This window comes from Ambystoma mexicanum, chromosome 8 (genome assembly GCF_040938575.1).
Source record: "Ambystoma mexicanum isolate Mex_15411 chromosome 8, UKY_AmexF1_1, whole genome shotgun sequence".
NCBI classification, from domain to species: domain Eukaryota; kingdom Metazoa; phylum Chordata; class Amphibia; order Caudata; family Ambystomatidae; genus Ambystoma; species Ambystoma mexicanum.
Genome location: NC_090929.1, coordinates 1,387,342,861 through 1,387,369,140, shown reverse-complemented (window position 1 = coordinate 1,387,369,140; position 26,280 = coordinate 1,387,342,861). Strand labels below are relative to the sequence as shown.

The following is a 26,280-nucleotide window of genomic DNA, read 5'->3' as shown; positions in this document are numbered from 1 at the left end:
GTGTGTAGTTCCCATGTTGTGTTTTTGAATGTGGCCCTTTGGGAAAGGGACGCGTTTCCTGATCAAAGATGGCCGCCATAAACATGACAGGAACTCAGGGGTGAGTTCCTTGTCACCACATCTATGGTGGCCGTTTGTCCGGAAGATGCGGGCGGGGCGGATCAGGTAAGTACAGGGAAGATGGAAGGGAATGGGGAATGAGAGGCAGAGTGGAGAGGGAAGTAGTGAAAAGGGAATGGAGGCACCAGGAGTCAAAATGGTGCTGCATATGCGAACTTTCACTAAGCATTCACCCCAGCGTTTGAGGGAGCTGTTTGGTTGGCTCCGCCATGCGGATGCTTGGGATTGTAGAACAAGAAGAGGAACTGGTAAATTGAAATATAATGCCTGTATGTTGGGGGTCGGCTTTACAACGCTGCGGTGCCTGTTTATGAAAGAGATGGAGGACTTCCTATGTTCTCTGAATGTCAAATTTTTCTGTGGAGGTAACGACCCTTACACCTTTTCTCACAATTTTTTTGAGGTACTGAATAACGAACTTACCCCATTCTTAGAAAGATGATGCTTTATTTTTTACAAAATCGATGAAAATGGTAGCCTTTCACAACACCTCCTTTTTAGGTGGTTTCAAGCGCTTTTCTTTTAAACTTTTGCTTTAAGTGTGCCAAAAATAACAGCTGCAGATATGGCTTGTTCACATGAAGTCAAGAGAAACGAACGCCTAACGCAAAATGAAGGAACTATTGATAACTTAACAACATAGGTAATTGCATGATGTGACCTGAGATCAGTTTGGAGCACGCTGCCAACAAGTCAAGATGGCGTCTTTGCTGGTCACTGCTACCGATTCACAGCCTTTAATTTCCACAGAGTTCCAGAACACGGAAAAGAACTGCTAATGTGACCCTTCCAGGAACAGAGGAGAAGCTCCAAATTCTTGAGCAAATAAAGTCTGTGGTTTCATCTTGTGAAAGTGCATGTGAAATAGTCAAAGGTTAATGCCCTTGTACAAAGCAAGTCTCCGAGGCTAAAGGCAGGGACTGGCAGAGCATCTAATGCGCTCACTTTCATAATGTACAATATTGTCAGTAGGCGGAGCTCCAGGAGCCCCCACAAGTCTTCATATATGGTTTTGGGATCTGCCTAAATGACTCCTTTCTGTAGGCATTTTGGCTTGCAGCAGCTCAGCCAGAGAATAAGGAGGACAGACACCAGCACAAGGGAGGAGAACACCATTAGTCCCACGTAGCTCTCATGGGAGAGGGGGCGTGAGGGCGGCAGCTCGGCTGGAATCATGTTGGTCAGGTTCAGCATGTAGCCCAAGGTCCAGCCTGCATCACTACCGCTGATCTGCAAAGGAAGCAGAGAACCGTATTTACTAGAGGAGAAGCAATCAGACAGGTGCATGCAGAGGCATTGTTGGGGGAGGGGGGCGGGTGCTATGGGGGCTATAGCCCAGGGTATTTTGGTTGTAGCCCGGATAGAAGCTCAGGGGCTCAAAAGGCTAGCAAGCCCAGAGTACATACAGTCCCGACATTAGTGTAGCCCCAGATCTTTTCCAGACCTAGCAACACCCCTGGGCACACGGCTAAGCATTTTACCATTGCATAGCTCTGCCAAGTCGCCCAGTGTCATGCACGACAACTCAACTGGTCCTGGTTTTCCCCATTGCATGCTGTGATGTGTAGGACAATACACAATGGGAAAAACAAAGCTAACATGCAATAGGAAAAACCAAGAATGTCTCATGGTGTCATGCATGATGCAGGGCAACTTGGCAGCTATGCCATTGCACATTGTTTTAAGGCCACTATTCTTCCAGAATTTAAGCACATAGATTTACGTGCAAGCTCCTATGACCTTGCCCTTGAGGTGCAGGCCTTTTACGGTGTTGGTGCATTCTTAACATCAAAAGCAATCAGCTGGCATGGGGATTTTTAGCTGTTCTTTTACTCCAAGCCCTAACCACTCCTTCAAAATCCAGGAGCCTATACGCATGCATTAGATGAATGGATTTAAATGTTCAAGTAGTTTTCCTGAGCTGGTCCACTGAGCAAAGCCACATTACAAGTGTGGGGCTTGCTCTGACGGACGAGAAAAGGATGGCTGTAGGGCATGCGTGGACATTACCAATTCCTCATTTTGATAACCTTTCACCGTGATAATGAACTGTCATAGATCACAATGACAGGGGGGTACTGGGGACCGCTGTGAGCGAAAACAGAAGAATTAATTGCATTATATTTCTTTCACCAAAGTGCTGCAGAATTTTAAATAGCAGTACAAAACAAGAATGCAAAGCCAAAAGTGTGGGCTTTCTTGTAGGTGCAGTATTGCCAGGCTTTGCCTTTGTGGTACTACCAGGTCATAGGATAGCAACAGCTGGCACATGTGAGAAGCTGAGCTTGCTATGGCAGTTCTTGGCAAATGCTTATACAAAAGCAACAACTGATGGCTTTGCCAATGCTGCTTGTTTTTCAAGCAGGAATCCAATACAAGGAACAGAAGTGAGGACACATTCTGATTAAAAATCAAGTGGCTGACGGCAGACTTGCGTAAGACTTATTACACTAGGAACGGATTTACAATTGCAAGTCAGTCATTACCTTTCATAAGACTTTTGTGGGATAATGGTAGCCCATATAACAGCCCATAGATTGATGTTACTGCAGGATAGAGATATCTCAGAGATCCCTGAAGGGTGTGTTTTGAGTGGGTATAGGCCAGTAGTGGGTACAAATGGTCTTAGGGATTGCCATGGGCAGTCAGTAGGTGGGTAAAAAGTCAAACACCCTTAGGCTGTGTGTCCCTCTTCAACCCCATCTGGCCAATCTGTTCTCCCATGCCAATATTTTTGACTTTATAGGTACTGTTAAAGCACCATCTAGTAGCCAACATTTTAAAAAAACTTGATACAATAGCAGTACATTGTGTATTAAACATTCCAGATTCACAAACACACATGGTGAATCAATTACGGATTAGAAAATAAAGGCTTTTTCAAAAGATGGAAAGCAGAACGATGGAGCACTTCGAACAAATGGGGGGGAAGTAGGTTTCAGTGCAGTAGGAAAAGTAAACCCAAGCAGAAACTGGAGGGGCCTGCCAAGGAGAAACATGGAGAACATAGGCTGCAGCAGGTGTCTACAGAGCACTCAGTGAGAAAAGGTAGCTGCTTCCAGGTGGTGAAGGTATTAGACTGTGGGACACAAGAAAATGAAGCAGATGCCAGCTGGAAAAATGAGGCTAAGAAGACAAGGGGGGGAAGGAGTGAGGCGAGCAGTAAGAGGAGAAACAGAGCTGAAATTGAAAGCAATAAAGAAAAGAGCAGTAGTCAATGCAGGAACACGTTAACATTGTAGTAGTGAGTGCTAAGAATGGCCAGAAATGGAAGACCTTTTAAAGCTGGACGCATTATGTGGAAACCAATTTGGAAATCAATGCAGAGAAAGAGGGATCTAGAATTGTAGAAGGAACGTGAGAGGGAGTAGGAAAAACAGTTGGTGAAGGCATGAGGTGAAAAGGCAAGGAGCTGAAGGGAATACAAGAATTGGTTTCATTGGAATTAAGGTGAAGGTTATGAGACATCATCCAGTGGAGACAGAGAAGTAGAACCCAGCGAAGAAAGCGAATAACACCAGCGTGTGTGCCATCAGCTTAGAAGTAATGCAGAAGGACAAAAGGAAGAGATGATGGCAGTAAGTTTTGTAGTATTGACTGAAAATAAAAGGGGTGAAAGACTAGTTCATGGAACCCTGAAACAGTGAGTTGGAGGATGAAAAGTGGAAGCCCATCAGACATAGCCGGTGCGGCAAGATGGGTTCAAAGCAAACCCTGAGAGCACAGAACCAGACATACCAGGGAGAAGAAGTGTGGAACAAAAAGTACAGAATAGTCAACTGTGTCAAATGTGGCTGAAAGGTCAAGTGAACGAAGAAAGGCAGTGTCTCGCCCGATGGACAGAAGTAGTAAAGTTGGTAACAGAGTGCCGTCAGAGTGTAGGTAACCGAACAAAAGCCATATTCCACAGGATAAAGAAGAGCTGGCTTCCAGGAAAGCAGAGAGTGGCTTATATAGAACTCATTCAAGAAGCTTGGAAGAAAAGCAGAGAGAAATTGGTGAACCGTTTCCCGGGATGAAGGATCTAAGGAAGACATGTCAAGAATAGGAAGAACAATGACATGATTGAAAGAGTCTGCGACAGTGCCAGAAGAGAGCGACAGCGTATAAAGAGATAGATAGGCCAAAGGTGAAGACTTGCGTAATCAGGGAGATTGGAAGAGGGACCAACGGTACTGCAGAGGGATTTGTAGGTGGGGGATAAATGTCGGAAGAGGAGGCGGAGGGGAATAAAGGTAGAGAAGGAAGCAGGCAGGGCAGAAAGATGTACAAAGTTTGTCCATTTTAGAAGTGAAAATGTAGGGAAATCTAAGAGAAATCTAAGAGTGAGGAAGTCAATCGGATGTGGAGCCTATACCTGGAAAGGAGAAGAGGGTAAAGAGCATGGCGGATCAAGGAAAAAGTGTCAGGAAGATCAGAGGCAAAGCTTGGATGGAGAGAGCTGAAATAATCAATACGAGCAAAGGCCAAGAGTAGAAGAAAAGAGAATTACTCTTCAGTGTCAGAAAAGCGGTCAATGCTTTGATTCCATCTTTTCATACCTTTACCATGGAAAGACCAAACCAAGCTCACCTTTCCCAAGAACCTTACGCTGTCCCAAGTGGTTGCATTGAAACCATAGCCCGCTTCTAGTAAGGAGAGGATATAGGTCCCGGAGAAGCAGTATTCACTGAGGTACTTTTCCTTGGTCTTTGGAAACTCCTCCTTAACCTTGAAAAGAAGAAATAAATACATCTTGGTACAGAATAGACTTTGAAGTTATCATACTGAATCAAATAACATTGTGCAGAGCAGCGGAAATGAAACAGATTGCATTGAGTAATTAGTGGCCGTGTACTCAATTTCTAACATACACCAACTGCACAAGCCATGCCCTAAACTATTAGAGGTCATTAAATCCATGTTGCAGAAGAATCAACAAAATCTAAGTCTTCTCATGATATGTTACAGGGATTTACATCCTGCACCGCTGGCATTGGCGTGGTCTCCGTGTGCTCTGGTGGATCTGAAAGATAAGGCGCGTGCTCGGTTAGTGGGCAGAGGGAAAATACTGGCTAGCTTTGTTGTTGCGTAGCTGTGTGCAGGCTGGAAGTACCCCTAGCTCTATGTGCAAGTATGTTGCAAGGGTTTCGATGCCTAGAAAATAGAGGCATTTGTGTGCAGAGGAGAGCCTCATGTGCTCCTGGCACTGGCGTGCATTGGCCAAGACCGATCTGTAAATTGGTTTAAGATGTGCAGTTTTCTGCTGGGAGGGTTGCTTAATTGCAGTATGCAGGTATCTTAGTTGATATATGTACTGTATACTGGAAAGCAGTATTTGAGCATATTAGTGTGGGGGACAGTCAGTTATGGCCTTGAATGGCCTTTGGAGCATCCATTGTGTGCGGCGTTTATGATGCCCGAGCAATTGTGCACCTCACATAAGGTAAATGGGCGAAAATTCTCAAAGCACCCTGGAATGGGCTGGTGCTCCTGGCATCGAACAGTGTGTCAATCCTGGTCCTAAATCATGGTGGAGAAAGACTGGAGTGAGGCATACGAGAGCAGGTAGCAGCGGGTACCAACTCAGTGGCGTGAAATCAACCAAGTTCTCACTCTACTACTTGCAGGGACTAAATGAGTGTCAGTCATAAGAAAGAAATGTACATGTTGTAGGTAATGTTTTCATTAGTTTGATATTCATAATGAAGGGAGTTATTTTACATGTCACCAACTGTATTGGGAACTCTATTTAGCACCCTTTACTGGTGGAAGGCCACGCAAGTTTCCTACCGTATCACGACACGCTCTATGGTGTAATATGCTCACCAAATTCACATTCTAATGGTGTGTTTAGCTAACCAGAGATTAAGAGGTTTCACTTATTGTTGTGTATCCAAACACTGAACATTTAACGATGTCACTCTTATGACCATCACATTTGATTTGGGAAATGAACTGCATGTAATGGGATGGGAAGCTTAAGAGTACTGAACAAGATCAATTAACAGATGTGAACTAATATTCTAATGGGGTAGGGGGGGAGGCGCCGTCCATCAGGTAATCCAGACAGCAATGGATGGATAATGGGAACATACATTGATGGTAAATGTTTGGAATCACATAACAGTTTTGGGTGGTTTCCGATGGCACTGTAGACATGATTATTATTAGGGTTTGTACATTCTATGTCAAGACCAGAGGCAAGCATTATGCTTAATACTCTTTAATGTCACTCTCCAGTCGCTCTTTTAAAAGATCAAAACGTTTCCCTTTTTTTTAAACAGTAAACCAACAAAACTCTTCACACAGGGGACTACAAATCCCTACAAGTCCACTGTGTTACAGTAGTTATGTTCTTCCTGAAAACAGTAAACAAACCTAGTCCTGCAACATCCCTATGTCACATCCTGTCTTGAACTCCCCCACTTTCTTTGATGCTCTCCATGAGATAAGTGTCAAACTTATGACTCATGAGTAGATGTGTTGGTTCATTTTGTGTAGAGTGGAATGCTAGTGCTTATGGCATAAACATTGCGTGTTTCCCAGTACAGTGGTCACACACAGCACGATATACTTTGGTAAATCCTTTTTTAGTTGCCGGCAGTCACAGAAACAAAGCACTTTGTTAGGAGCGACCTGCCTTTGCAGATTTCAATAAGGTACGATTGCATGGTCACCAGGGAGCGCACGATGACCACAAGTCATCTCACTCGCTTTAGGTGACCAATGTGCACCCCGGTGAACCGCTACATATATCAGAAAAGCGCCTCTTCGGACATGCATTTGGAGATAGCGGATATTGGAGACGGCCGTATCATACATATGAAAAAAGAACCTTGCCCATACGGGCAACTGTACTCTGGGAGAAAAGTGATCAGGCCTCAACTATATAACGGCTCCAGTGATAGTGACACTCTCGAAATAAAAAATAAAGGGGATGCCGAAGAAGGCAATGTAACATCAGAGAATGATGATGAGGAGTATGATCAGGAAGGGCCTGATGAAGTCCCAGTAGGCTACAAGGGCAAGGGGCCTATAGAGCCCAAGAGACCAAAGGTGGCTGAAGCAAAAGTGGAGGAAGTGGACGAAATGGATGACATGTTTGATCCCAAGAATATACGGCACCCAAAGTCTATGAACTAGCTGCCATCACTGAGGGTGGCGCAGTATATGGCACAGCGGATCAGGAAGCTGCTATAGAAGGAGATGCGATTCAGTGTGAGGGCGGAGTACCTGTGGCCAGAACTACCACATAAGGTGATGGAGACACCAGACCTTGATTCGAAAATGGTCACTTCTGTGACCAGGCAGCCAAAGATATTAAGAAAAGGCGTGGATCACTCCTAGAAAAGTTGTCAAGACAAGGTTCGTGACCTGGCTGGCCATTGGCTAAGTTTATGGACTTGGCAGAAAGGTCCAAAGATACCGGCAAGCCCATAGATGACTCGAGACAACTGGGCACAGGGGGCGGTGTGCCCCCTTGACAATGCTAATTGCATGCTCTCTTCTAAGTGGATACTTCAAAATAAGGTAGCAGGTGCTCCTCTCCAGAAAGAACATGGCATGATAACCGGTTCTGAGATGAGAGTTTGCAGCACACGCTTTTTGCTCACTGTACCTTTCACAGATGGGAAATATCCATTTGCATATCAGTCTTTGTCCCGCCCACATGAGCAGTCCAGCACCGAAATGCTATGGCAATTCCTCTCTGAACAAGAGTAGAGACTTCTGAGTGGAGACACAGTCTGTTGCTGAAAATGGACAGCAAGTTGGGAGATCTTGCCTCCTATGAATCCGCACAGGGCTTGCTCTTTGGAGAAGCTTTCGCGAAGGAGATGTCCTGACTCATAGGGGCATAGACGGCTTTGGAGAAAGCTCAGATATCCATCAGAAAAATCTTTCCAGGAAGGGTTTCTGCTGGGACCGGTCGACATAGGGGCCGTTTGACTTGTCACTTCAGCTCTACGAGAAGGCCTCAGGGACCCAGGGCCCAGTATTGGGAGTCGAGGCAACACAGCGCCTTTTTCCCCAGCAGAGGAAGAGGTCCCACAGAACATGGCGTACAGACAGCAGAGTGTAGTCAGTGGTTACTGCATACCCCCAGGGAAGGGGGAGAACGCAGATATTTAAAACCAAATGGTGGGAAATATCAGGCGATGCTTCGGTCTTGCTGACAGTGGTAGGTTTCAGAATGGACGTTGTTGAAATGCCACAACAGGCTCGCATTGCCCTGCAGCTCTGTATGACAAAGGAAGAAGAAGAGCTTCTATAGGCAGAATTGAGGAGCCAGTAGAGAAGGGTGCTATAGAAAGGAGTCTGCAGGAGCAGCCCGGTTTCTACAGCAATATGTTTCTTGTACACAGGAAGGAGAAGTCGAGGCCGGTGATCACCCTGAAGGAGCTGAACAGTTGGTTGATCTACAGGCACTTCAAAATAGAGGGAATTCACCTCCTCAGAGAGATGGCCCGGAAGGTGGACTGGTTAACGAGGCTGGATTTGAAAGATGCTTATTTGACGATCCCGGTAGAGCCAGCAAACAGGTGTTTTCTCAGATTTTTGTGAGAAGGGCAGAGATTAATAGGAAGGTGTTCTACCCAGAAAAAGTAGCTTTCCATATAGCTAAGAAGACTAAGAGCGGGTCGTTGGTAATTTTGTACCTGTATTTCCCTAGTGAGCCTAAGCTATGTGTAGCACAGTGTAAGTGCATTAAGGATTATGAAAAGGCCATGAAGGGTGTTCGACCACGAGGTGTACAACAGTTGCTGATTGCTCGTAGTAAACCATTTCATGTGGTAGCTTCTACTACCATAGCCAGGTTGGTTAGAGAAGTCATGCAACTGACTGGCATTGATCTGGAGGTTTTTGGGGCCCATTCAGTTAGAGGGGCTATGGCGTCCAAAGCTCATGCTTCAGAGGCGTTGCTGCATAATATTTTTAAGTCAGCAGATTGTTCTATAGAGGCGACTTTTAGACCTATTATTTGTAGCCAGTTTTTCCATGGCTGTGGTGGGGTTAAATACATTCGAACAAGCATAATGCTCACCTCCGGTCTTGACAAGGAAGGAAGATTACCTGGGCTTACAGCGCAGGGAGTCTTGATTCTATTAAAGACCAAGAGGCCACGATATGCAGAGAGTGGGATTATTGTATTGGTATGCAGATGTGTCCTATGTATAGTGTATTATGCTGTTTTGCAGACATGAGGCTGCGTATTGCCTCCCAGACTGTTCGTTTGTTTTTGTTCTCAGGTGAGGAGCATAAGAACGGCTGAGAGGACAGCGTGTCCAGAGGTGTGTTGTAAGCCAGTCTGGAGCGTTGCCGTTTGCAGTGCTGTAATTGAGTCGCTGGTTCGAGCAAGTTGATTTTGATGACTTAGTGGGACCATGGCTTGTCAGTTGGATTTCTTGGTTGGTTGGATCACCAAAGAAAGAGAAGGCGTTCAAGGCAGCATGTGACATAGGGATGTTGCAGGACTTGGATTGGTTACTGTTTTCAGGAAGAACAAAAATACTGGAACACAGTGGACTAGCAGGGATTTGTAGTGCTTTGTGAGAAGAGTTTTGTTGGTTTACTGTTTAAAAATAAAACACAGGCAAAGTTTTTATATTTAAAAAGAGCTGCTGGAGAGTCACAATAAAGATTGTTGAGCATAATTTTCACCTCCAGGTCTTTAATAGAATGAAGACTCCCTGTGCTGCAAGCCTGGGTAATCTTCATTATCGATAATGGCACATTTTGCTACAGTAACTTAACTATAGGTTTCTGGTGAAGAGATGTCCATCAGAAATGCATTATGAAGGATTGATGGGTGGATAGTAAGCACATGTATGACTTCTGAATATGTGCGCGCGGGAGTGGAAGTCATGAGGAAGAGATTGAGAGACAGATGAACATAAATAGGAATTAAAATGTTGTCTGTGGTCCCTCCGATTTTCGACACCACCATGACCAGCGAGATCTTCGCCCTGCTGTACTGTGAGTGGCCTGCTCTGGGGCACCTTACAGTTCCTTCCTCACACACCTTACCTTGTTCTAAGTCAGAAGCCATAGCCCAACATGGCTGCCATCCCATTGGTCATGACAGTTGTCTGCTGCTCATCAAAACAAAGCTCCAAGTTCACAGCAAAAAGCTCTCAGATTAAGGGCATGGACTTTAAAGTCCAAGGGTTGCTCCCTTGGCCCCTACAGCCCTATTACCCCTTCTTGACCTTCACTACTGTGACCCCTGCAACAGTAACACTGCTCTCATCTACCTGCACTTCATGAGTGCCAGTAGTTGTATTATTGGCTGCTACTAGCCTATCTGCACCAATTCATTATTCTTGAAGTTCTCCTGGCCTTGGTGCTTACCAGCTTATACCTCTTCACCAGAACTATCTCCTCTGCAGCAACCCGGTTTGAGTACCCCTGGGTCACTGGTGTCACTGGTGTCCCTATACACCCATTCACTTTTCTCTCAACCCCATTCCCGCCAATGCCCCAGTAGTGCTCTTGGTTGACTTCAACCTTCCCAAAGTTGCCTTCACTATCCAACTTCAACTCTTGGGCCTCTGATCCCTCCTCAACTTCCCTCCATAGCCTACCTGCTCACTTCTAAGGCAAAGCTTGATCTCATCATCGTCTACTCCTCATTTACCACATCTAATCTCACTATCTTTTCCTCCCCATTTTAACACTCCCTCCTACACTCCAGTATTACTGTTCCTCTCTCACACTCACCCAACTCTTATCGCAAAACAAATTTAAACCCGACTTCCTGCCTCCCCACTAACCTAATTGATCAAGTCCGGCCCTCCCATCTCTATTTCCACCCCAAGCCCCCTCAATTGAATGGGCATTATCTTATTTTAATCAGGCTCTTGGATCCCCCTTTGAGGACCACTATCCCCCCTGAGCCCATACAGATTCTACCCCTCACCCAACCGTTAATGTCCCCTCAAATCCACCTCCTCAAGATAGACATGCAATGCCAGCTTTGCAAATGGTGCAAAATGGTACAAGAGAATTATTCCCCTCTTCGCCTTGCTTATAAGGAACCTCTTCTCACCTTCATTATGACCTTCAACTCTGCTAAATCCTCCTACTTCACGAATCTCAAATATTCTTCATGATAACCCTCACAAACTCTCCCCTGTCCTCCAAATCACACTTGCTCCTGTACACCCTTAAGAAATCTTCTCTACACACTGTTAAGAACCTTTCCCAATACTTCTTGTTCAAGATCTCTAGAATCCAGGACCTTCATACTTTCCTCCTCCCTGCTTCATTCTTACTTCTATCCCCACCATTTTTCAGCTAGGTTCCTCTCTAACTTACCAAAACTGAAATGGATCTCACCCCAATGGCAGCCGAACCCCTCTTGCTCCATTTTACCCATTTGCCCCACAGACTATCAACAAACGGACACCTCTTACCTGCTATCTCTCCCACACTATATTCTCAATCTGCCTTTTGGGGTCTTTCCTGCCTGCTTCAAAGTAGTTCCTATCCGACCAAGCATCAAGAAGCCTTCATAGGACCCCAACCATCCTGGAATCTACTGTATCCTCCCTCTCTATTAAGAAAAAAAAATCTGATGAAGATAGCATCCAACTGGATCTTCATCTACCTTGATAACACCAATCTCTGGGACCCTCTCCGGACCGAATTCCACAGCTGTCCCTCTATGAAAACAGCCCTTACCCAGGTTTCAGATTTTCTTCGCTCTGCTCACTATTGCAAACTCGCCTCTACCATAATAGTTCTGGACCTCTTTGCTGTCTTTGATACTGCGCATCGCATCTCTCTGCTTTAGACCCCTGCTGACCAAGGAACTCAGGATGCTACTTGAGACTGGATTGCCTCTGCCCTTTCCAATTGCTCCTTCTCCATCACTTGGAGCACAGGGCCTCTGATCTCATTTCCCTCCCTGTCTGGGTCCCACAAGACCCATCACCATCTATATCTCCTTTCTTGTATAACTCACCTACTGTTCTCCAATTAGCTCTATACAGGTGACAATTATTATTCTCATTCACTTCCCTCACTCCTCTCTCGACATGCACCTCTGATTGCCTCTCAGAAATCCACCACTGGGTGGCACTTCTTTGCCTTATACTTACCTCCTACAAAACCAAAATCATCTGCCTCCCATGTCCAATGACCACCCTCTCCTTCTCTCAGCTCTGTTCTTCTCCTCCCCAAAGGCGTGCAACCAACCTTGGGGTCGTTTTTTGGCAGCCATATAATTGTTCACCACTTCATCCCTGTTACCACAAGTGCTGCCTGAATTAGCATGTTTAATATCGGTACATTCATCCTCTCCTCACCTACCAAAATCCTTTTCTAACACAGGTATTTCATAGCCTTTACAACTGCACCAACTCCTACTCAGCATTCCCCTCTACTACTTCTCCGTGCAAGACAAAATACACCTTTGCCACACACAGACGAGTATCTCCTGAGCTCTTCTCCTACTTACCCTCACTGTTTCCATGCAGGTTGGATCTCTATGAAAAGTCGATCTCTTCATATTTCTACAGCGTGATATTAAATCCATTCATGGGCTTGCCCACCGCTCTTCCTTCCCCGCAATCTGCCTGAAACTATCTCCAGGTAATCTCTTCCGCCAACCTTATCAGATCTAGCTCGCTCATTAATTCATTAATCTCGTATTCTGCAGCTATCCTCCAGGCCATTAGATTTACTCTGAAGTTCTGCCTTTTGGTTCTTGAGCACCCTCAATATACCAAATCCTCACTCCCCTCTCCTTGACAAGCCGGTCACTAGCACCACTGCATATAGGACAGTATATATCTACCTTCCCTTTGTATCACTATTTGTCCTGTTCATGTTGTACCCACTATCAGCCGGTCAGTTACTCATGGCCTTTCCCAGCGTCATAAGCACCCCCTGAGAGATTGCCCCATAGACGGTTAATGTTCTGGTTGACACAGCTTTCCATCAATACAAATACACACGCGTAAAATAAATATACCAATACATATCAATACATATAAATACGGAGTACAGAAGAGAATAACAGGAACTAGAGGGAGGGAGAGAGAGAAAGAAGAAAGAGAGAGCAAGAGAAAGAAACACACAGAGACAGTCCACAGAACATTTCAAACAAATGGATTTAACCCTAGCTTGAAGCCTTTTCGCCGCTGCATTCATCACCAACATCAATCTTAGCCACCACTATGCTAAATGTCAACACTTGACTGGTTAAGTTTGGTGCCCCTTTAAAGTCGCTGCCCACTCCATGCCTCGATTTCGAATGTCACATTCTTGGGTAGGCTTCTCTTGAACCATCTGATCCTTCTAGGCGTCTCATTGGCTTTTGACAGTACTGATGTTGTGTTCAGCCATACTGATTTCAATCAGTAGCTGGCAAAGGAGTGAGGGGCAGGGGATATTTATGAATGGATAGGCTTTTTCCCCAGCCAATGTAGATGGGAGAGAAGGGGTGCATTTGCTTTGCATATAGAATTCCATATTCATGGCTGCTCGGACATCTGCCATCTTAGTCCCTCCATTTGTGCATCCTAAGCACTTCCCCTTCAAAATTACAGTCAACAGCACTGCACGTTCTAAAGACACAAGGATAGGGCACTCAAGTCTTCCACTGTTTACAGGAGCCCAAGGATAGAGATGCTACCTTTTTTTTCAAGTCAGACAAACAATAATCCATTGTGTTTGACGACGGCTGGCTATATTGCATCCACCTAATAACACATCACAATCTCATATGATGAAGCATTAAATACAGCCTGCAAACTAATGTGAGAATGATTAAATCAAAGAGCACTGCACACATGAAGGCAGGTTTTAGCATGAACAATTCCACAAGACTGTGTGGCCGAGGTTTGCATCCGGGGAGGACACTGTACTTTGGCCTCACCCTCTTACTCAAGCTCCACAAAGGACCAACTAGAGGCACTGCATGGAATATCCACTAGTTGGGCCATATGTTTCTCAAAGTGATTTCCGAGTTTTCTCTTCTCTGTGACTCAGCGCTTAGGTCTAAACCATAGGCAGGAAGGATTTCACAATTTAGTCAAGTGGGTAAACCGGAATTGGAACTCTGTTGGTTCCGCATTGGGCAAACGTGTTTGGGATTTGCACCCAGAGAGGTGTGCCCCTTGGCTGAAGAGTCAAGTATGACATGCCCCCACTTCACCAAGTTGGCAAGTAATGTGCCTTCTCATCATTCGTTTTGGGGCTCTGTCATCATGTGGCAAAGATTTTAGCATGTGATCAATTCATAAAACTAGGATTAGTATTCAATTATTGTGATGCATGCTAGACAAATTACACCCCACCACCACCTGGCAAAAAACGGTAATCCTTTAAAAAGCCCATCACTCAAGTTCAGCCAGTCTGGTAACATTTCTAACATTAGACAAATGCATTCCAAAATAACAAATGATGCCCAACAAGGCTGAAACACGTGTATGGGGTTACTGATGGTACTCTTGTTCAGAGGAGAATTGCCTAGCATTTCGGCGCTGGACTGCCCCTGGGCAGGACAAAGGCTGATATGCAGGGAAATTTCTTCTCTGTGAAAAGGACAGTGAGCTAAAGACTTGGTAGAGTCTCTCCCAGGGGTTATTCACCCAAGAACAGGTCATTGGGCTGTGTTCGTGCTGGTAGAGAGATTCCCAGACCCCCCTTTGTTTGCATACATTAACTTTGGGTTTCACCCTAAGTTAACAGGGCAATCCAGACGTGGACCCCTTGCTTACTGTTCTTAGAGAGGCAACAGTTTCACCTCACTGATGATGCCCAACAAGGCTGAAACACGTGTATGGGGTTACTGATGGTACTCTTGTTCAGAGGAGAATTGCCTAGCATTTCAGCGCTGGACTGCCCCTGGGCAGGACAAAGGCTGATATGCAGGGAAATTTCTTCTCTGTGAAAAGGACAGTGAGCTAAAGACTTGGTAGAGTCTCTCCCAGGGGTTATTCACCCAAGAACAGGTCATTGGGCTGTGTTCGTGCTGGTTGAGAGATTCCCAGACCCCCCTTTGTTTGCATACATTAACTTTGGGTTTCACCCTAAGTTAACAGGGCAATCCAGACGTGGACCCCTTGCTCACTGTTCTTAGAGAGACAACAGTTTCACCTCACTGATGATGCCCAACAAGGCTGAAACACGTGTATGGGGTTACTGATGGTACTCTTGTTCAGAGGAGAATTGCCTAGCATTTCGGCGCTGGACTGCCCCTGGGCAGGACAAAGGCTGATATGCAGGGAAATTTCTTCTCTGTGAAAAGGACAGTGAGGTAAAGACTTGGTAGAGTCTCTCCCAGGGGTTATTCACCCAAGAACAGGTCATTGGGCTGTGTTCGTGCTGGTAGAGAGATTCCCAGACCCCCCTTTGTTTGCAAAATAACAAATGTCAGGGTAGTAATTTCGTAGGTGCCTGCCCCTATGGCCTACAGGGTTAAAACCATCTTTTAATTTATGTTAATTAACCACAAAAACGTTTTGCCTTGCCCCACTGATTGCTATAACATTTCAGTATTATATGAGGAGGAGTCACTCAAGTTATGCCCGCAAACATCATGAAGGTCCTGGAGTCTGTGCCAAGTGCAGATCATCTGGTTTCTATGCTGTTTTTCTGCATGCTCCCGGCTGGATTTGCCACTAGGTAGATCATGTTACATGCCACTGATGCTAAAAAAATGCAGGCGGTCCATGCTAGAACTGGCATGCACAGATTACTAATAAGCGTGGGCCAGCAGATCCATAAGAATCAAGATGGCCTTTACAGGTGCACCTACTAGGATTCACTCAGTGCTTACTTTTGTCTAAGGCACTCCTTGCGCTCTAAAAGACAAAATACACTTTTCTTCCGCAAACTGGTCGTGTTTTTACGGTGTAAGGAAATTAAGAAGGTAATACAGCTGCCATAGGTTACATCTCACTTAGTTACCTCTTTCCACGGTCTGAGACAGAATTTTCTCACCGCCTCCTTTGCTTCATCGAGGGACTTCGGGTTCTTTACATCAGCCAGTTTCAAAAAGTCCATCACAAAGAAAAAAGCGGAAAATGCCTGAAAGAGAAAGCCACAAACTGACATTGGGCAATACTGTGTTTGGATATAATCCTGTCCCATACAAACCCGCCCATGAATGCTCAGAAGAAGTAAAGGCCAGGCAGGTTTGTCAGGAACAAGAGGTGATTATAAGCATATTAGCACATGCCCGCCAGAGGATTCTAAATCCACGCAACTAATAAAAATGATAGAATTATCCCAATTAAATCATCATTAGACCTCTTGCACATGTTATGCAGTAAAAACATTATATACACTTTGTTTGAGCTTTCCTACCTTAGAATTGCACCAGAACTACAAATTCACTAATCAATGGTGGAATTGCACATTTGATAGCAAGACATGTCTTTCAACCCTACTCAAACAATACAATAAAAAAATAAACAAATCCAGCTCCACCATTTGAAAAATATAAGAATGTCTCTAAAGTTCAACAAAGAAAGTAAACCTTGAAGGATAAATGATCTTTGAATTGGGATTATTTTATTGTGTTACGATTTATATTAAACCTTTCACAACATTATAAAATCATATACAGTTCTTCCCATATTTGATCTCATTTTAAAACCTACCAAATAAGGACATTGCCCAATAGGTAAACTCATAAAAAAGAGTAACTCATTCTCTCAACCACAATTAGCAAACATAATACTTTTCTTCAAATATGCATCATTCTTTCTGTAAACACCAATATATTCCTGGCCACATTTGAATCAAATTCAGAAATCAGTCTCGCCCAGATGTCTTTTGACCAGTGTGCCCATATCGCTCACAAGATTACCCATATGTATTATACACAATTATTTTGGTCATCGTACACTGTACAAACACATGTTTCATGGTTTCCATGCTTCTGGGTTCTTTGTATACATTAGTTTCTACTCATTCTTACAATTCCTTGCTTGGCTCCCACAACCTCATACCTTTCTAGCAGACTGAAGCTCATAAACAAGCGACGACATTCATGGTCGGGAAAGTGGCATATATGCAGGAGAAAAATCCAAATACTCTTTACCTACAATCTAAGTATTTGTAGATGTTACATCAATCCCACTGAGTCACTTTGCTTTTTATTTTAGTCCTCAATGAATTAAAGACAAGATAAGTCTATTTTATAGTCAGTTATTGACCGCAAATTCCCAAAATAGCATAGCATAATCACTTTACAATTTGCATTGCCTTGATTCCAGTGCTGCGGTTAACGACAACAATGTATTCAGTAAGAATACTCTCCTAGTACAAAGCAAAGTTAAGGAGGTTGAATCCAGTTCCATTCTTAAGTGAATTGAGAATCTCTGGGATAAGCCAAGCGCCCTCTTCCAGATTCGACCTTGAACTTTGCATAACCCCACACTGGGATCCTCTTTTGTTTGTAGGCCATCATTAGGGGCACAGGGAAATCTCTGCAGGAGTGCTGTCAAAGTGGCTTAAGGCTGCCATAACAGAAAATATTTTATTGTACATTTGATTATAAAAATGATGTTCAAGAGAACAACTCACTCCTGTGAAATGACTTAAGTTTTCTTTGACATTTTATTTTAGTTTTATAATATATTAATTTCCAGAGCGTTTGCTTTTGAATAACTCAAATTGGCATTCAAACTCTTCTGCAGTCCCATTTGAGTCACATCAAATAGAACAGTCATCTGCATATGCTGTCCAATCAATTATTATTACATTTGTGTACCAAGCAGCACACCCTTAGGCCTCAGTGCGCTCAATGAGAAGAACTGAGGTTTGCAATAAAGTTGATCAACTGCAGATCTTCCTTCACGTTGACCTATACGTAGATTGAGGAGCAAGGGCGGCATGATGCATTCTTGTTTTAGGCCACAATTAGTAAAAACATTCTTAGAAAACAGGCACAGATTATTCAATCTTATTTTGACTGATGTATCCATGTGGAGCGGGATTAACACCTTGAGTAATCCATTCTCCAGTCTATCCTGCTTTCAGTTTTCTCAATAATTTTGTTTTATCGACTTAATCAAAAGCCGGTGAATAGTTTCAAAAAGATCTTAAAAGTAACCAGAACTGTCCTGCTGTCGATGCCTGTTTTTGTAGGATACAAACATCCTTGTCCATTTAAGACAGTTGCCATCCCCTTTCTAAATCCTGTTTGAAACTTGGGAATAATATTTCTTGCTGGCGCCCAGTGATGTTGCACTCTTTGCAATAAGAATGGAAACCTTTTGCTGTACACATCTAAGAGTGCTTTGTGTCTGTAATTCAAGGGTCCTCCAGTTGCATCTTTTCGAAAATAGGAAACACTCAAGGATTCTGCCCATGAATCAGGAAGTTCAGATCTATCTACTATGTTATGAAACAATCTTGCAAGCACATCAGGCCACTGTCTAGGCTGTCTCCTAATTATCAAATTAGCTAGGCCATCAGGATCCAGCGGGCCACAACAGTTTCAGGTCCTCATTATTATTTATTATTTCGGATACTGAAAAATGAACCTGCCCTTTGTGAACGGGAATCCCATCAATTGTGGCTGTTCCTCAACAAGTAATCAATTTTTTCTATAAAAATCATTGTTCTGTAATAGGAATCTATTTGGTCTAAATTTGGGCTACGTTCTTATGCTAGTCTGTATTGCTAGGTAAGCCCCAAACGTTTTAGAGTGTAGCATCTCCTACCACAGACATATTTAGTATGCACTTTACACCGGTTTCTATAACAGTGATTCATTTTCGATTTTACCTTTTGGAATTTTTTGCCCATGAGTGATCAACACTAGCCCCTGTACTTCTAGGTTTTTTCAGATACAGCACGGTCATATCTTTTAACCATTTTATCCCAATACACAAAATCTTCCCGGTTGCAACTTCATGTATTTAGTCAACCCCTTCTTTGTTTCCTGAAAGTATTGGCAGGTCTACATCCGAGACACTCAATTTCCTACAAAAAACCTCCTTAAACATAGTTTTTTTATAAATTAATTACTTCAATGTGTGTCTGGCCTATAAATACGTTTCCCCACAGTATTGACTTCAACACTAGCCACTTGTTTTTGAATCTCATATTAAATGACATGACCAATTGTTTGTCAAACGACAGAAAAGGATGATCACTCTTAATCATAACAAGCACACTGTCAATCATTTTAAAGCCCACTGGGGATATACAGAAGTAATTTGGAATGGAATCTACTGATCCATTTGTCCATGTCTATTAGTCTGGAATGTCTTTGGCCACACACCTGTTCATCATTATAACACCCCTATCCCAAAGCAAATCATGACACAATAAATCTGCCTGATTAAACACATTCTGCTTCAGTACTGCGTTTGGCATTTTATCCACACATCTGCATTCTTCTACACCCCATTCAGTAAATCACTCCTGGCATTTGCGGTTTAAATGACCAGCTAGTAATATTTGATCAATTCACAGATCACCCTTCAAGGACTAATCATACTTTCTATATAATCCCTGAGGCTGTCTTCCTACCTGGAGGGTCAACAACATTTATTATGAACCATTTCTGCTTCTCGTCCTCGCCTTGAAATGCCGCCAGAGCTGCCTCTATACTCCCACAATTGTTTACCTTGTCTACCGCTCAGCCCTACAGATAAGGGATGTATCAGCAATTTTACTCCCTATAAATTGGCAAATACTCCCCAAAAATAGGGAGTAAAAATACTCCCAACATAAAATAGAAAAAGACATGTAGAATATTGCACCCGGGCTTTCACCCTTACAGCTCCACAGATATGTTTGGATGTAGTACCACAGGAGCAAACTACTATTTTTAACTGCCCGACTGGAAGAAGTAAACTTATCAGCATTGCAAAAACATTTCTGTTTTTCAGTAAAAACATATTTTTACTCTTATAAAATACTCTCAATGGGAGAGTACATTTTTCCTCCTTAAAAGATCATTTTCCTCCCAACTTTAAAAAATAGGGATCAAAATATTCCCACTTCCACATCTTATCTGCAGCACTGCTACATCTTTATAATTAAGCTGTTTTTAAAGCAATTATTAATGAAGGCTTCAGCCTACCCTTTACATCTTTAATGTCTGGCTGATGTAGGAAAGTATATCCATCAACCTGCAGTCATTTTATAAGCCAAGCCTTCTATGTATAATAACATGTAAGGCAGCTCCTTTAGAAAGTAAGTGGCTAAAGCCTCATGTATTCCAAGAAAGCAATTGCTGACTTGAGATGCCGAGATAGCAGCGCCTGCGCAGTACAAGGCAACCAGTTCCAATTCCCACTAAAATCTTCCACACATGGTATTTAATTCTTACATTTGACTATTCGATCCTGAGCTTCTCCACAGCACATCTGTAACATAAAATAACTTAAATAGATCTTCATCAATAAACCCATTTCATCCTTGATAGTATACAATGCACCTTCCTCTAAATATCCCCGGATAGTGGCGATCTGTGCCCCCGCCAGGGGTAAATCAGACTGTGGTCTTTTTGGGGTGCATGCAACAGTGGAATAGCTTAGAAGGAAGTGGGAGCAAGAGCAGGATAAAGACAAACATATGGCGAAGTACAAGTGGGTTAAAACAGGGGAGGGTGTAGGATCGCGGTCACTAGGGTATTGAATCAAGCGAAAGTTGATTGAAGGAACACTGAAAAGAGGAACCCATGAAAAGCAACTTAGCAGGAAGGCCATTTTTAGTACAATGCTGGAGTGTTACTAGAATGAAAGTATGGATGCATGAGGAAACATGTGCTTAAGCATGCCCTTGAGGTGTGGAGGTTTCGTCACAGGATACATGTATTAAACATCCGTTCTCATAAATCCAGAGGGTACTCGGGGGTGGGGGGTATCAAGCCAACTGACAGGAGTACCAGTGCAGTGAATGCAACGGGGAGAGAGGGAAGAGGAAGGGGCAATCTCAAAGCCTTGAGGGACATACCTGCATGGCCACTAGATGAATTATGAGGGATAGATCTAGGTTTTGGTATGAGCTTCCATGTGATATATCCTATATCCATAGAGTATACACGCATGCTAAAGGCGGGCTCCTGTAAATGTAGGGTGAAACCTGGATTCTCCAACCAAGATGTGTTCAGGAAGCCAGGCAGAGAGCCCCTCCCTTTACTCACTCAGAGGTTTGCAACAATAAGGGTCCCACCCTTAACATGAGGGATCTCGAAGAACAAGGCTCTTTCAATTGCATACCCTAGAAAATACAAAATGTCAATTTAAATTGTGCCCAAACTAGATCATGCACAATCGGTCCCGACTGCTACCCTTACTATCAGAGGGCACAGTGGTTACCTACTAGCCCTTACCTCTTATCGTAATCATCGCTGTGCCAATGGGCGATTACGCGGGCTGTTCACCCTAATGCTCAATTTTGCATTTTACTTTTGCATTGAATGCATAGTTCAATCAGAAATGCTGCGTAGAGGCCCGAGATATATACATCCCCGAATGAATTCTCCGCAAGCCCATTGCGCTTAGTCTGCATTGGTGACAGATCATTTGCCTGCAGGTCGGACAGCCGCCTAGAGGCAGTAGTCAGATCAAGAGTTCCAAGAGAACGTGATGTACAGAAACCTTTCTAAAGGAACAAGGCACATTGGTCAAATGTATTAAATGTTTCATTAGCATATGTGCAGGGGGCGGGCAGCACACTTCAATCAATGAAATCACATATTATTGATAATGTACGTCACCGCCTGTAATCGGCATACAGAGCAAAAAAATAGAATAAAAAAAGAGCTCACCCCAAAATCCCCCTGTAGTGTTGGCAGGAAGATCCCATTGAAGGAGCACCTGGAGTAGGTGCACTCGGATCTGTTGAAGATATCCAGGACTTTGTGAAGGCACTGCTCGTGGTTTCCAGTTCCCGTGATCTGAACGTCGGTGGCCGGTAAGGATTTCTTATAGGCTGCTGTGCAATGATTGTTGTAAAGGGTGGTCACATTCACTGTCCTTGTATATCCTACGTTGAAGCAGGGGTCCTCGAGGGCGTTATCTGTAGGCTGCAGTGAAAACACAACAGTGAAAATTACACGTCAGCTTTATACAGGGCTCAGGTCGAGGGTACATGCGAGTGGATGGAGTCCCTCCACTTTTTTCAGGATTGCCCCCACTTTTTTCAGAGGGGCACCTTGATATGCTAAGATCTGCTTAAGTCACATTCAATTGGTATGTCAACGAGTCCCCCACTTCTGTTTTTTAGGAATTGACCCCTGGTTTTATAACATGTGTACCCCCGCCCCTCCCCAACAATAGATTGATGGTGCACCATGGTGGTAGTGCTGCTTAGGAGAGATCAAAAAACAGAACTGAAAGAGGCATATTTCAAGTCTATCGGTGCTTGGCACTAAACAAGAATGAAACCCCCAAGACAGTCAATATTCTGGGTGATTCCACGTACCTCGGTTTGGCTGCAGCCACTGTGAGAATCGCAAAGAGCGACAACATTTTTGGCAGCCAATCACGAGGCATGGGAAGCATCCAGTGTCCTCTCAAAAGCACTCTTACCACATCTGAAAGCGGGTTCCGCAACAGGATAAACTCTTCCACAGAGCTGTGATGGATTCTTTTGTGATCCCTGATCACCACCCAGACTTCAACGCAGGCACGAAAAAACCTCTCTTAAACAAAGCTAGAATCGGTGTTGCAGGAGATGTTTGTGCCAGCTCAGAGGCTATCTGATGACTACAGTACTTACACAACAGTATAGAACGTAGACACGACCCCAAAACACCCTGATGAATAGCGCAGGATGGAAACCATCCCTACAGACAACTGTAAAAGAGGGACCATCTGCAGCACCTTCCACAGTCCACTGGAGATCAAGACAGCCACACAACCAGAGAGGCACAGCTTCACCTCACTGATGAGTCCCAACAAGGCAGAAACACGTGTATGGGGTTGCTGTTGGTACTCTTGTTCAGAGAGGAATTGCCATAGCATTTCGGTGCTGGACTGCCCATGTGGGCGAAACAAAGACTGATATGCAAATGGATATTTCCCATCTGTGAAAGGTACAGTGAGCAAAAAGCGTGTGCTGCAAACTCTCATCTCAGAACAGGTTATCATGCCATGTTCTTTCTGTAGAGGAGCGCCTGCTACCTTTTTTGAAATATTTGCAAGGAACGTGGGGTTGGTCACCCTGAGTTACCTGGGGGCAACCAACGTGGACTCCCTGCTCACTGTGCTCAGAGAGGCACAGCATCACCTCACTGATGAGGCCTAACAAGGCTGAATGAAACACGTGTATGGGGTTGCTGTTGGTACTCTTGTTCAGAGAGAAATTGCCATAGCATTTCGGTGCTGGACTGCCCATGTGGGCGGGACAAAGTCTGATGTGCAAATGGATATTTCTCATCTATGAAAGGTACAGTGAGCAAAAAGCGTGTGCTGCAAACTCTCATCTCAGAACAGGTTATCATGCCATGTTCTTTCTGGAGAGGAGCGCCTGCTACCTTTTTTGAAATATTTGCAAGGAACGTGGGGTTGGTCACCCTGAGTTACCTGGGGGCAACCAACGTGGACTCCCTGCTCACTGTGCTCAGAGAGGCACAGCTTCACCTCACTGATGAGGCCTAACAAGGCTGAATGCAACACGTGTATGGGGTTGCTGTTGGTACTCTTGTTCAGAGAGAAATTGCCATAGCATTTCGGTGCTGGACTGCCCATGTGGGCGGGACAAATACTGATGTGCAAATGGATATTTCCCATCTGTGAAAGGTACAGTGAGCAAAAAGCGTGTGCTGCAAACTCTCATCTCAGAACAGGTTATCATGCCATGTTCTTTCTGGAGAGGAGAGCCTGCTACCTTTTTTGAAACATCCACACAACCAGGACAAGATACCCTGTGCACTGGCCGCCACACCAGACTTAACTATTCGTTTTATTAAATGAGAACTGAATATGATAAAAAGAGGAGACAAGGGCAAGCACCGCAACAGCCCACTTTCTACTGGGCAGGTCTCTGATTCAACCACAGGTGGAGATAGCTACTGCAGTCTATTGGAGCCCAACCCAAGGCTAGACCTCCAAGACCCACGATATTTAGGCATGAGATTATGAAATTCTAGCATACATTGTCAAAGGACACCAAAAGGTCCAGCAGGACCAAGGCTCATACGAATGCAAACAATGACCAGTACAGCACAATCTACCTGATCTCATATGGAGCACCACACTTCATGAGTCAAACCATAGACCACTAAAATGTTCAACGAGCCCACCTCTCACGCCTCTGGGAGACCTGGATCGCTGCCCTCTGTAGCATCTTGGATGTTGCATTGAATTTAGCTATGGGGCCGTTGGGGGGGGGGGCACGTCACTCAATAGTACTCACAATCACAAGGTGTGGTGTACTGTAGTGTTTTGGATTTACACACCCTCTTCCCTTCCTATAGGGCTGGTGCTTACCTCGTTATACCAACACTAAATATAAAAATGGCTACCCAGAAACCCTGTACAAAGAGAACCACCGTTTAAAAGCCTTAGTACACTGCAGTAAGTGCAAATTATAATGCACACGCTGTTCAATTTCAGACATTCAAACCAGCCACTAACACAACAGGAATACAAAGTAAATGGTACAAGAATACACGTGTTTTGCCACAGACGCGGTGCTTTTACAGCACAGGCTTTCTGCTAGAATTCTCACAGTAAGCTAAAGCAAGTCTTCTACATGACTCTCTGCCATTATCTGCCACTCCCATCGGTTCTATGGTGCCAGTATAAGCAATCCAGACCTTCCTGCTCAGTGCTTGCGGTTAATCCCAGCCCACAGTTCCCTGCTGCAGTTTCCCAAGGAACAGGAAAGGCGATGCAATCTCATGCAGAACACTAAATCAGGGACCCAGGGTATTACAATGCACACTGCTAACACACTCTTCCTCTGTCCCTAAGCAAAACGTATCCCCTGCTGCTGACGTCAGTAGCAGAGCCAGCTTTTGGTGCGGGGTGGGAGGGTGGATAATACGGTGCCAGTGGGCGGCTAGTTGGTGCACTGGGAACTAGGGGGGGATTCAATGGGGGGCGGTCACCCCCATCCCTCCCTGGCTTCACCACTGGGTGGCATGATCTGATGTAAGAATCCCAGCGCTCCATTACATGGACCAATGTTGGTAGGTAGTAGAGCAGTGGCCTTAAAAGAATTTAGCAGTTTCATGCATGCCATCATTATTCATTCCATTCAGGGGACGCTATGCCAGTCTTCATTTAAACTTTCCATTCTGGGACTGGCAGACTTGTAGTGCAGGATTTCCCCATTACCAACTGTGGAGTGTCCAGAAAAATACTTCACTTTTCCTAAACTATGGGTTTCCCTACCTAACAACTTATTAGGGCACTCGTCATCAGTTGTGAAGTCCAAATAATAGTCTCATCTGTCCAAACCTAAGCTACTCTGACCCCACCACTAATGAAAAAACAACCAAAGTCCAGGAGAATGACTCCCTTCTCCTGGGGCTGCTTTCTCAGCAAGTTTTTCTCAATAGAACATGTTTAGATAGTTCTTGGTGATCATCTACAACAGTTCATTCAGTTCCCTAAAGGGACTTTTCCAACTCCCTGGCTTCCCCTTCTCCTGGCTTTTCAAGACCCTCTTTACAGCTGCTTCTTTTCCTGGAGGTTTGTTAGATCTGTCTTTCTCACTTATACTTGAAACTCTGATGATGCCCAACTTCTATCTTGAGAATTATAATTAATTCAATGGTCACAGTTCTCACTTCTCACTGGGATGAGTATGATGGGCCCAGCAATGATTCTCGCTCTCTTGGTTGCCATCTCTCTCACTGGGTCGAGTATGATTGGCCCAGTACTGAATCTCACTCTCCTGGGGACTTTGCGTCTTAATGAGATGAGTAAGAGTATCGTACTCATTATACTTCCTCCCCTCTTTGGCTCTCCCGCTCTTCCCATTACCTTTGTAGTCTTGGGACTGCATTACCGGGTTGGTAGTCTGTCTCAGACTCTTCTTCCAGGGTCAGGGTGGAAATTTCGGTATTCTCTTCCTCTCTCCTCGACATCCTCAGTGGTGTTGCTTCGTGTTTGGCTTCTTCGCCTGGGGAGCATTCCCCAATGCGCGCTCTCATCTTGCCCTGTCGGGATGTCTCTTCTTCACGGCCTGAACTCACTTCCTTTGCTTCCTAGGGTGATTCTCCTCTTTGGTGTGGTTCAGGCACCATTT

General features: G+C 44.4%; 1 protein-coding gene across 2 annotated transcripts in view; it reads right to left on the bottom strand.

The window, feature by feature from the left end:
* Positions 1-547: 547 nt before the first annotated feature.
* ENTPD1 (ectonucleoside triphosphate diphosphohydrolase 1) overlaps positions 548-26,280 on the bottom strand; it is a 403,736-nt gene continuing 378,003 nt past the window's right edge. For both annotated transcript variants that reach the window (XM_069611514.1, XM_069611515.1), the window contains exons 7-10: positions 21,848-22,105; positions 16,021-16,140; positions 4,693-4,830; positions 548-1,350 (exon numbers count right to left, since the gene is read on the bottom strand). In XM_069611514.1, coding sequence (XP_069467615.1) covers positions 1,144-1,350; positions 4,693-4,830; positions 16,021-16,140; positions 21,848-22,105 — 723 coding nt within the window. In that variant the 3' untranslated portion in view covers positions 548-1,143. The remainder of the gene's footprint in view (positions 1,351-4,692; positions 4,831-16,020; positions 16,141-21,847; positions 22,106-26,280) is intronic.